This window comes from Molossus molossus, unplaced genomic scaffold (assembly GCF_014108415.1).
Source record: "Molossus molossus isolate mMolMol1 unplaced genomic scaffold, mMolMol1.p scaffold_m16_p_7, whole genome shotgun sequence".
NCBI lineage: Eukaryota > Metazoa > Chordata > Mammalia > Chiroptera > Molossidae > Molossus > Molossus molossus.
The window spans coordinates 63,991,491-64,004,365 of NW_023425401.1; the positions used below are offsets into that span (position 1 = coordinate 63,991,491).

The 12,875-nt window shown below is 38.4% G+C and overlaps 1 protein-coding gene across 1 annotated transcript in view; it reads left to right on the forward strand.

Moving 5' to 3' along the window:
• Positions 1–12,875, forward strand: part of POU6F2 (POU class 6 homeobox 2) — a 792,586-nt gene that overhangs the window by 138,022 nt on the left and 641,689 nt on the right. Inside the window, exon 2 of the mRNA XM_036247198.1 lies at positions 9,900–10,071. Within this exon, the coding sequence (XP_036103091.1) occupies positions 9,900–10,071 (172 nt within the window). The remainder of the gene's footprint in view (positions 1–9,899; positions 10,072–12,875) is intronic.

Sequence of the window (12,875 nt, forward strand, 5' to 3'; positions counted from 1 at the left end):
CTCATAGAGGATGATCATTCAATAATATAGTTGAATTGCATCAGTTTTGTCTTAAGTAGACCAGATTCAGAGCCACCCCAAACATGCATACTAAAGAGGACATAAATCACTATTAATAAAATCCAGTCTTGTTTTAAAATTGCCCTCAATTTCAAAGGTTAGAGATTTAAATAAATATTTAGTCAAGTCTCTTTTTATAGTTTGGGTTGGAAACAAATAAACAATATATATATATATATATATATATATATATATATATATATATATACACACACATATATATTTGCTAACCCTCACCATAGGATATTTTTTCATTGATTTTTAGATAGAGTGGAAGGGAGGGAGGAAAGGAAGACGGAGGAGATACATAGAGAGGATGTGGTGGGGAGAGAGAGATCAATGTGAAAGAGACACAAGAAATGGTTGCCTCCCTCATGACCCTGACCAGGGAGGGGATTGAACCTGCAACCCAGGTAGTGCCCTTGACCTGGAATCAAACCCGCGACTGTCCTCAGGCCAACACTTTAACTGCCTAACCAGCCAGGGCAGAAACAAAATATTTTTAATTGGGGTTAACAAGATAGCTGATGAGGTGAAGGGGACCCATAACAAAACAAACTTCCCAGTCTATGTATTTGTGAGAGCCCAAATACCCAAGAATGAGAAGATTTAGCTAACCTTTTCAATCACATTCTCCCATCCTCCCTCCCCACCTCCATCTCCTTGGAATTATGTTATCTCTGCTCAGTTTAAAAGCTCAGAAGCTTTTGAATTGGAGCAGCATTCAAAGGACGGTCAAGGGTCACCTTGGAATATTAAAGGAGAGTGTATTACAGGAGAGAGAGGGAAAGGGAGCAGCTGGGGCCTGGCATAGCCATGTACAGACCCAAGGCCGAAAATGAGAGGAAAGCTCCACAGGAGCTGCTGTCGGCAGAGAGAAAGCTGCATGGATTGCTAGGAAGGACAGAAGGTAACAACTAGCAGCCCACGTTATCAGTGTCAAGCACCCATGCTAGTGCAGGTTGATAGTAGAGGAAACGAAAACACATATTAGTAAAATCATTTAGGTAGTGGCCTTTTGTACAGAAATACAATGATTCCTTTAGAGAATGTGGATCCATGAACCTTGGAAAATTAATAGCCAGATATTGTTTTAGTTCAGGAATACAATTCTACTGAATTTATAGCCCCCTGATGGTTAATTTCTTAAAATAATAAGGCCTTGGGACTTATAAAGTAAATTTCTTCTCAAAAGACGTCAAAGTAATTTAGTTTTCAAAAATCTATTTTTTGACCTTTCTTCCATCATTTATAAATATTGATTCTTGTTTTTCAAATAAAATCAATGGATATTTAGTGAGGGCTTATTATGTGCCAAGCACTCTCCTAATATTTGGAGTAAAACGATGCAGTGACAGGCCACTACACCCCAGCAGTGGTTACGTACTGATTTTTGCGGGGGAGGGATAAGGAGGTGGATCATTAGTCTCTTTGAAAGTCTGATGAAGGCTAAGGAGCTTTTCCAAAACAAAATGGACACACAGTCCTACTTTACCAAAAGAGTCACAAAGTACAGTCTATATATCTCTTATAATTACTATGCAGTTGGCCTATTCTGAGCACTATTTGTGAATTATTTATTTAATCTACACAGTTCTCCCATGGCATGTACTATAATTATTCCCATTTCCCTTCAGGGAAATTGAGGTTCAGAGAGATGTAGCAAGTTTCTTGCCCCATGCCCTTCATTGAGTAGAAGGTGACCTCTGGCGTGTGCTCAGGCTCCTGGCTCCAGTGTCCAAATTCTCCCCCTGGCACTACAGGCCTCCATACGTGCAAGGTCCTGGTGAGGCTGGCCACCGTGGGCCAAAGGGAAGATGTCTCTGTGCAAGGTAGACCAGGCAGTGCCCTGATACTTTGATTGTCACCTGCCAGAAAATCATCTTAGTGTGTTTACAGTTATTACAAAAATGTGCGCGGCATGTTCTATAGCCGTGCAGTGACTATCTAAACGCTGCAGCCACTGTACCTGGGCTGAATGTGGAGGGCCTGGCGTGTTAAGCGGGTGTTTGGACCTAACTGAGAAGGTACTGAGGAAACTGTCAGGTTTCAAACTGAACTTTTAAGACTATTAGTTTGTCAGCAGGGGGCAGAGTAGAATTTTCTATTTATTTATGGAACTGTAAGGAACTGGACATTTTTTGAATAAAGTGTATTTCTTCTCAACTGTGTGCCCTTTGCCATTCAGAATGGAAGAATAGAATTAGATGTCTTCACATATTTAATGTATTATTTAAATGAATACTTGCCTCTGAGGAAAATTATATTATTAAAACATTTATAATAAAATTATATTTTTAATATGCTGTGTGTGAGATGATACTGCTCCTGTATGTCCACAAGGAAACTGGAAAGAAGAATGAATTGTGTAGGAGTGGTGTCAGGCTCCCCTTGCTGAGAAGGGGACTCTTCAGGCTGAACAAGGGGCATGGACAGAGTTGTGAGGCTGCACTCACCTGGGGCCACCCTGAGCGCCAGCGCTTGTGCTTCTGCTTGGGCAAGCTTATCCTCTAGACCAGGGGTAGTTTTCCTTTTACTCAACCTCAATTCCAGGGAGAAAAACAAAACAAAATATCAAAAAACTTTTCCCCTTTCAGTGCTGCTATTATATTCTTCCATTTTGTTTTACAATAAAACAAAGTAACGCAATCACACAAAACCAGACTTATTTCCATTTTCAGAAGCAGAATAATATGGGTCAGTGTGTATGTATGTACATTCCAGACAGGTAGGATAATCAGATGAGGCCTTAGTTTCATATTGGGGTAATTTTGGACATGATTAAATGTATTCTTAAAATATTAAAAATATCAACTAAGGACAAGCCTTACCCTTAACCAACCTTCTTTCCTTCTTCCCTCCTTCCCTTTTTGCCTCCCTCCCTACCAGTCTCCCTGCCTTCCCTCCTACCTCATAATCAATCAATCAATTGATCGATCAAAACACATTTATTGAAAACCTATTTTCTATCAGACACAATGCCCTGTATTGGGAATTCTGAGACATGTTTGCCTGCAAATGACTCAAATATCTCAACTATAGAGTCTAACATTTAAGTACTTTGGAATATCCAATAGAAAAAGTGTTGTGATTTTATTGCATCTGTGATGTATTTTAAATATGTAATATGGGCAGACCTGGAAAACCCTTTCTTCACATATACTGAAGACTTCATGTGAAATACATAAGAAGAGCCAAAATAATGTTAAACATCCAGAGTGGGCACTTTGGGCCTCTTTTGCTTCCCTTTGAGGTCTTGGAGGCATCTCTCTAAAAACCTTATGGCTTTGTAGGTCAGTGCTCAGTTGGAAAATCTCAGACCAGCCTGGCTGGTATGGCTCAGTGGACTGAGCATCATCCCATGGATTGAGAGGTCCCGGTTCAATTCCTTGTGAGGCAAATGCCCAGGTTGCAGGCTCAATCCCCAGTAGGAGGCAGCCAATCAGTATTTCTCTCTCACATTAATGTTTCTATGTCTTTCTCCCTTCCTCTCTCTCCCTAAAAAATCAATAAAAATATATTAAAATATAAAACAAAAAAACTCAGACAAGAGACCAGGTCTTCTCACTCTGTGAACAGACTGTGTCATCCACTTTCTCCAAAGGTTACAAATATTGAGACCAAAAAATTATGTATATATACACACACATACAAAATATATATGTATAATGCACATACACATACATATTAATTAAGGATCTCTGTTAGAATTCCTAAGATGCTAAAAGTAAGCTTTTTTAGGATAGAGATTTGATGTTCTCTCTTTGTACATTCAAATCACTAAATGCAAATTCACTTTAATCTGAGTTACATTCTAATTAAATTTTGATACCCATTTGAATCCATCAGATTATGAAGAATGTATGAATATAGGGTATGTGTATGCAATGTCAATACTGCTGTATAAACCCATTACCAAAAGACCAGGTCTAGATGAGCCCAGATTGAACTCTTATTGATGCTTTTTCACAAAGGCAGCAGAAATTGAATTGATGGTGCTATTAGGTTGTCAATACCAGTGTCTCCCTTTCTTCCCAGATAAGTACACACAAAGCATCACCCATACAGTCATTTTAACCTCTTGGGAGCTATGGAGCTATGGAGGTTCAAAGTGATGATCCAGATGAGATGTGTCTAACTGCACAGTTTGATGCTTTGTAGAAGTTGAGAACTGGCAGACTCTTGTTTGATTGTTATGTTATTTTAACCTATAGGTTTGCACTGATGAGCTGTTTAGTTGTATTGTTTACTTATTTTTCTTTAAATACAGCTGTTTCTAATGCTTTAACCTTTAATTAGAGTTGTTGCTAGAGTATAAGCATAGCTAAGAGGATGGTGAAGACAATAAAGACCCTAGGTGGGGACGGATGGGAGAGAAGGAGATTTCACACTTACCTGAGATTCAACAAAAAGACAAGCTACTCTGAAAATGTGCCCATCTGTACCCACTTAAGTGAATACCATCTTTCGACACCAAAACAAATCAGATGTTTTGCAGTCTTTTAAAAAAATTTTTTTTTCTTTATTGATTTTAGAGAGAGAGGAAGGGAGAGAGAGAGAGAGGTGGATACATTGATGAGAGAGAACATCGATTGGCCACCTCCTGCATGCCCCCCATTGGAGATTGGGCCCACAACCTGGCATGTGCCATGACCGGAATCAAACTGGCGACCTCTTGGTGCATGGGTCAATACTCAACCACTGAGCCACACCAGCCAGGCTGCAGTCATATTTTATCCTTTCAGAATCATTCCGGACATTTACCTTAACTACGTATCTTTTAGATAAAATATTAGGGATTGGTGGGGACAGCAAATAGTGTAGTTTTTTTGTTCAGGTAGAGTGGGAGGGAGAGAGAGGAACAGAGAGAGAGAGAGAAACATCGATGTTTCACATCGAGTGGCTGCCACCCGCACGACCGACCAGGGCCGGGGACAAATTGTAACCGAGGTACGCGCCCTTAGCGGGAACCGAACCCGGGTCTCTCAAGACCGCAGGTCGATGCTTTAACCGCTGAGCCAAACCGGCCAGGGCCCCACAGCATATTCTGAACAGAGGCTCTAAACCAGTGGTTCTCAACCTTCCAAATGCTGCAACCCTTTAATACAGTTTCTCATGTTGTATGTGGGTGTATCTGCATGTGGGTGGACCCGCCTGGAGATGGATAAAGGAGCGGTGTCTCAGTTCCTAAAACCATAGGAAATATGTTTTCTGATTGTCTTAGGCAACCCCTGTGAAAGGGTTGTTCAATCCCCAAACAGGTCGTGATCCACAGGTTGAGAACAGCTGCATAAACCCTAGTTCACTCTGTAATGACCTTGCATGCTCCTAAGGCAGTGTTCTTCTAACTGTGGGTCATAATCTAGTAGAGAGGATTGTCTTGAAAATGGCCTGCACCAGTTTGTATGCATAACTATTAGGTTTTTTTTGGTAGCTAATGATTGTCAGTAATGGCTGGATATAGGCGAGAGCTGCTATATGCCCAAAGTCTCCCTACCTAGTTATAATGAAAACAAGCTCTGAGGCCAAAAGCTGCTGTATGTAGAGATATTTATTAAGTACAATACCAAAGTAGCTTTTCCAATCTGTCTGTAAGCTTGATGAAGTCGTAATGTTATAATTTTTAGTGAATCTGACAAATCTTGCATGGAAAGTTTATTAAAGCAGATTAAGCAAAATTCTAGAAGCAAGATCTGTTTCTATCACAGTCAGCATTAGGCAACTGGAACTCTCTGACCCAAAGATGGACATGGGACAGTATGAGGATCAATCTTTAGTCCTCTGGTCCCAAGAGCATAGGTGACAGTACTTGATAGATTCTTAATATTCTCTGGTTCCACACAAGGGTGGGGAATGTCTTTTATTTATTTTTTTATTTTATCCTTACCTGGGGACATTTTTGCATTTATCTTCAGATAGAGTGAGAGGGAGAGAGAGAGGTAGAGAGAGAAACATCGATGTGAGAGAGACACATCATCTGGTTGCCACCCATACAACCCCAACCAGGGCCGGGGATAAACCACAACCGAGGTATGTGCCCTTAATGGGAACTGAACCCGGGTCTTTCTGGTCCGGAGGCCGACGCTCTAACCGCTGAGCCAAACCAGCCAGGGTGGGAAATGTCTTCAAAATACTTTAGTCAATACATATTTAAACCTTTATTAATGCTGATCAAGTCATAAATTTAACTCAAATTAACATAAATTATACTAATCAGCAAAAGTCAGAGTGAGAAAGTGGTGGACAGTGAACAGAGAACAGAGGTAGAACTAAAGAGTTTGTGGTGGCCAACCCTGGAATAGGGAATTTCTGAATAAATACTATCCCTGGCACAGAAATATTGATTAAGGGAACTGACTGAACCTTTTCTTTAAGGAGGCAGAGAGTAAATATTTTAGGTTTTACAGGCTATAGGCAAAATGTTGGCTACACCCTGAGGAAAGAACATGATCTTGGAGAAGTAGCTACCTTCAAGAACTTGATTTTTTTTTTTTTTTTTTGCCTATGCTAGCTATTTCTGTTCCTGTTTGCTGCTGTAGAGATCCTGGTACATGTTGAACTTACAGCTCTCTTACATTCCTGCAAGCATCTATGTAGGTGCACACTGGAAAATCCTTTCTTTACTCTGGCAGAAAGGAATTTTACAGACTGCCATCATTTTTGGCAGTGAGAGAATGACTTCCAAGCCAAGTGCTGCTTGAAAGAGGCACTCCCCCATCACTTATATGACTGTACTCAGTGGTTACTGCTTGTGACACATTTTCAAATGGACCCCCCAGTGGCTGCAGCTGTGATTAAAAGCTGTCTTCTCCCTGCCTCACTGGGGGTTTTCTGTTTAACCATGTCAGGCATATATATATGTGGGCTGCAGCTGCATCATGGCAAATGTAAAGTGTTTTGTAAGATGAAAAATCAAATGAATACTGGAATAACAAAGTCCTGAATTTTCCAACCTCAAGTCACTGAAAAACCTAGTTGGGAACCTAGCCATGTATGAGGTACATAAAAGTAATTTTAAAAAGAAGAGCTAATGGTCAGTGAATATATACCATCTGCCAGTACATGCTTTGCACACATCAACTAGACTGAACATCTTAGAGATTTAAGTGCACTTGAACTTAGCAGCTCCTCTATATAATTCGGGCTTCAGTTAACCATTCACAAATAAAGCAAAAACAGAATATTCTTCTTTTAAGATTATCCTGGTATTCACTGATACACGAATAACCATGTTTGGTTTTTCATGAAGGTAGTGCATGCCATTCTAGACAGTTTACCTTTAACACTACCGTAAAAAAAAAATGCTCGAATGAACAGTGTGGCCTCAAAGACTGGGTGTCTTGAAGGTACAAGACATACCTCTTTTTTTAGATTAGAGATATTTCATAAAATAAAAAGAATACATTAGAATGTAAATCTGGGCTCTTCACTTCATTTGATAACTATACTTATCAAGGCATGAGATAAAGCAGTGTTTCTTTCTCATCCCACTCAGCTCCACTAACTCAGTCAGAGGAATCCAAACACGTATTCTTAAATACATAGGAATGAAATTTGGGGAAAATTTGAGAATTTTGTGTCTCTTTTTCCCTCTGCCTGCTTCCCCCCAAATTTCAAGCTCTCCAAATCTCAGCAACCACACATAGTATATGAAATGCTAATCTATCACCAGCAAATTTAGGCTGACAATACTGAGAATCGACCACATTGATTACATTGATTATATTTCAAATTTTTAGAATATAATGAGACAAACCTTATTTATTTTCCAAAGAGTTCAAGGTAGGTATCACTATTGCAGAGTAGGGTAACAATGGAGAAATGTTTGTGGTTGCTATCTGCAATAATCTGATGCTGACAGAGAGTAGTATTTTATTTAGTAATTAACAGTGTAAAGGGGAGAGGAGCTGTCATGTTGGTTCTTAAGCTGGGGAATGTGATGAAAGATGATATCTGCGATCTCATCCTTTCCACTTGTTTAGTATTGTCAGGATGAGAAATGTCAGCATTATGAAAGCTCGGCTCTGCTCTTGATATGATAAAACCCTTCAAAAGCCAGTCTTTCTCTCACCCTCATCCCCCTCCTTTCTTGCTCTCTTTCTGCACTTGCTTTTTGTTTACCCTGTTTGTTAGATGGCAGAAATATAATTCTTTTCTTTCTTCCTATTATAAGCCACCATTTTTGTTTTATTATATGTTTCACAACCCCTAGTGCCCCACTGAAAATTACCTTGTTAAATGACAGTGTTTCAAAGCCATGAATCCTTTCCACCATTCCCTCAGAGGTTTGAAACAGTCAACAGACTGTAAAGAATAAATAATAAAAAAGTATTGATTATTTTGATGACTGTGAGATTCAATTAAGTATTAATTTTGCCCTCCAGTGGACCTATCAAGGTATTCAAAAGGGAGGATTCGGCTCAGCTAAATGCATGCTGAGTGCTTCAGCCTTAAATAGGGAGAAAATGTGTTTACCTACAGTATTTGAAGAAGTGCATTGATGCACAGAGTCCAATATTTAAGTGCTGTGCAAATTAAGCCCTGGTGACAGTGACATTGTTTTCAGTGGTATGAGTATTGACTAAAGAAGTGCATTTGATGACAGCTTAAACTATTTGTATTGATTAACATTTTCATAGATTATCATGTGTCATATCAAATTCACTTTTCAGGCATGAATACATTTAAAAAATAACCATAGGCAAACCACAACCAATGTCATGGTGGGACAAGAGAGCTTGTGGCCCCACCTGCTCCTGCACTGATCACCTGTTTTCTGCTCAGGAACCATTTAGGCATGAACTTGGCAATAAATAGCTCCCAGATAATGCTAAAAGGGCACTTCTTGCTTTTCTTTTCCTCCCGCATCCAATATTTTTGCTTAAACGATATTATGCATCTTAGTTTGCAAATGGAATAAAAGGCTTCACTTGAAAAATATTTCTGATCCTAAATTGCCCTCCTAATGAGCTGAAGATAAAACAGATTTAAATTATTTGGGCCTGAAAGTTTGCCTTTTTTGAAGGTGATATTTTTTTTCTCTTTTTCCTTAATACTCTGAGAGCATGATGCTCTAGGTTTCCGAATTATTGAACACAATTTGTAAGTATTTTTCCAATTCCTCTAAAAATGCTTAAGCCAATTTTCATGTATTTTATTGTGTGTTGTTTGCTTGGAAATTGTCATTTGATTTGGGGTTAGCGAGAGTCCCAAATCTGGGACCAATGGAGTCAACTTCTAAGTGTGCTTAAGGAATTTACATAATAAATCGCTTTTATTCCAGTGACAGTGTTTTGATGACTCTTTTCTCCCTATCTTTTTTTTTCTTTTCTCTGCTCTGGGGATAGAGTTTAATTGCTCGACCCCCAGGGAGAGGGCTTCTTAAAATAGCCAGCGGTTTCTCCATAGGGTGCGCCTTCCTTTTCAGTGTGTTGCTGAAGTACAAACCCAGCACTTTTCTTTTTCTTACTGCATTAAAGACAGAACAAGGTGTAAAAACATTCTCACAAAAGCACATGCCACAATTAAAGCTGTGTTGGTTAGATTGCTTTCAAAGAAGTTTTTTTTTTTTTTTTCTCTTTTCTCCCGAAGCCTCCTGAATCTCTCACATGCTAGTTGAGCTTTAATAGGGTGGGGAGTAATGGAGAACTCCTCGGATCTGTAATAGCTCTTCACTTGACTGCAGCCAGCAATAACAGCGGGAGCAGCCAGAGATAAGACAGAGAGGAGAGAGGGAGAGTGTGCGTGGGGAAGAGAGAGAAGAGAGGGAGAGCGAGAGAGGACACGCACACTAAAGCTGCCACTTTTTTTCCTCCCCTTCACTCTTTCCCCCATCCTAGGATCCAATGATAGCTGGACAAGTCAGTAAGCCCTTGCTGTCAGTGCGGAGTGAAATGAATGCGGAGTTGAGAGGTGAGGACAAGGCTGCTACTTCAGACAGCGAGCTGAATGAGCCTCTGCTTGCGCCTGTGGAATCAAATGACAGCGAGGACACTCCCAGCAAGCTCTTCGGTAAGTCTGCTTAGGTATTTCATTTCAGCCCTACCATGCTGTCCGGAAGAGCAATCCACACACCTACCCCACGCTTTTTTTCCTGTTGTTCCTTCAGGAGGCTCTCATCTTGGAGGGGCCGAGCCACTGAAGCTGATTGCAGCTGGCTAGGAGGATGTACTCCAAACTTTTCCCAACAAGGAACTTCCTCGCTGCCCATTTTGACTTGTCAAATTTTGCTAAAGACCCCAAGCTAGAAATTATTTGAAAAAAAGATGGTAATAATAATCAGGAAATCAGTTCCGTTGTGAGAATTGGTTAACAATTATTAAATAAACATTGACTCGGTTTCAGGTTGCTTTGCAGCCTTTTGTTAAGAGGAAGGAGAGTAAAGTGTTATTATCTGTAGTCAAAAGACAGGAGAGGGAATCTGAAAAATATCAATACAAGTCATTCTGTTCTAGGTAAACAAAGGTGACTGCAGCAAATAAATAACATTTTATAATCACAATTAGTATCTCTTCTTTTAAAAGGGTGATAAGAAACGTAAGTGCTTTGCTTCCCTTGCCTGACCCTCTCCCCTTTAACAGATGTTTATAGCATCTTCCTAAATGTGGAAGCAGCTCAGTGCCTTTTAAGAATCTTTGTTTCATAAACAAAACAAAAACAAGCACAGTTCCACTGTATCAAAGACATCTGTCATTCAAACAGATGACACTCTGTAAGCCAACTCAAGGAACTGTGATCTCTAATCAGAAAGGGGAACAGTTGTTGAAGATGGTGACTGAGTGATAGATATCTCTGCTAAAGAAGTACTTTATGGAATAGAGTGACATTTGGCTTTCAGAGCAGTTGCTCCTGAAACACTTGCTTTTAATTATTTTTCAATGTTTATATAACTAAATATTATATATCTGTCTCGCTCATAATACATACTTAACTATTTATGCATATATATACTATCCTGATATATAACCCTGATATATAAATCAGGCAGAGAACTGCTTGGTTTTAGATTATAAACAGTCCTGTGCCTGAACTTAAAAAAAAAAAAAAAATCAGTGTATAGATTGCTTTGTTAAGAAAGTAATTAATTCAGTTGAAAAAAAAAAAAAGAGCTTTATTTTTGTTTAACCTGTAGAAAGAAAAGAGCTTTGATAGTTTGGCAACTCTAGGCCAGCTTCAACAGAGGAGTTTTGCTCTGATTTTAAATGTTCACTTAATCAACATTAGAGAGGTATTACAGAGAAACATTGTTAATTTTTTTATTAGTAAAATACTGTTTTATATTAGATTACAGTTTCAAGAAATTCTGTCATATTACCCTTTCTTTGAAAAGCAGCATTTCTATCTCAGACACAAAATTTCCATACCTAGATATTAAGGTTTTAGCATTTTCACTCTAAAGAAATACTTGGTTGTAGTCTCTTTTTATTACAGGAAGGAAAAAGCCATACTACAGCCTCTCTTATGTTGAGTAATACTTTAACTTTTCAAAAGTAATCAATTGTGTATTCGATTTAACTGAAGATAACGGATTATTTCTCCCTAAACTTTCCATGCATTTAAAAAAAGTAAATGCATTTGTTGACTTTGACTTATAACCCTAACTTGTTTTTGTTTTTTTTTTTTCTTTTTCTCTTTCCCCTCCATTGGCTTCAATGGAGAGATAATTAATTTGGCTTCTCAACATTTATTTAGATTTTCCACCATTGAAAATTGTTATAGGTTTATGTCACTCTTTACTGACTTGCATGTGTAGAGAAGTAGCTTTAAGAAATCCAAGACAGTCAAAGAAATCTGAATGAAAACATTGCAAATACATCATAAGTAGAATCTTTATGGTTAAACTAGGAATCATAGTTCAGTTCAGTAATTATAGTAGATTTTAGAAGGTACTCGTCTTCACTTTGGATTTCTCTACTTCTGAATTTGTGAGAGAGAACCCAGCACAATGTACATTATATCGAATATTCTTTATATATTCACTTAACTGTATTTGGTTTCTAAAGTGAATATTTTACAGTTTTCAATTATGTAAAGATAAAATCAGTAGATGAACAGTTTTGAAAACTTGAAAAAAGATCTGGAGACAGTGTGAGACAGAGAAAGTAGAATGCGCATTGGAAGGAAAGCATCCTCATGTTCTCTAAGGTTTCCTTAGCAATTGGGTCTATTATGCTCTCACTTTTTAATATCACTGGGACATTCAATTAGGAATTTTAAGTTTATGTAACTGACTAAAACTTTCTAGATAGTTCTCTCCCAGCATTTTTTAGCAACTTTAGCAACACTTAATGGGTGATAATTTAATAGATAATTATTTTATTTGCCATAATTATGTTCAACTTTTTGTTTTTATGTGAGTGTTGATTATATTCTTTATTTGACAATGAAGGATTACATTTTTCCTGAATAACTGAGAATATCCAAGTTTGTCTCTAAATAATAATTTTCGAATATACTCTCTTAAAGCATAATTCCTATAATATATGCACTGTATTACTGAAAACTGTTCTTCTTTAGTGAAAGAAGCAGATTAAGACAAATCATGTGCATCTTGATATATTTACTTTTGTGGAGAGAGATTAAGCAACACCAGGAAAAGTTTCAGTATAAATAGATTTCTTTGGAGCTTATTTCTCCTTCTGTGTCTTGTTCAAATTAGCAGTCCAGAAGACAAGTCTGTTTCCCTCACAGCATGGCATCTTCAACACAAAACTGCAGGAGAAAGGCAAATACTGATGCCCTCTATGGATAAACAAAGGAAATTCCAGGAACCATTGGGCCTTTTATGCCTCCTCTTAAATTGCACCTCTGCATTT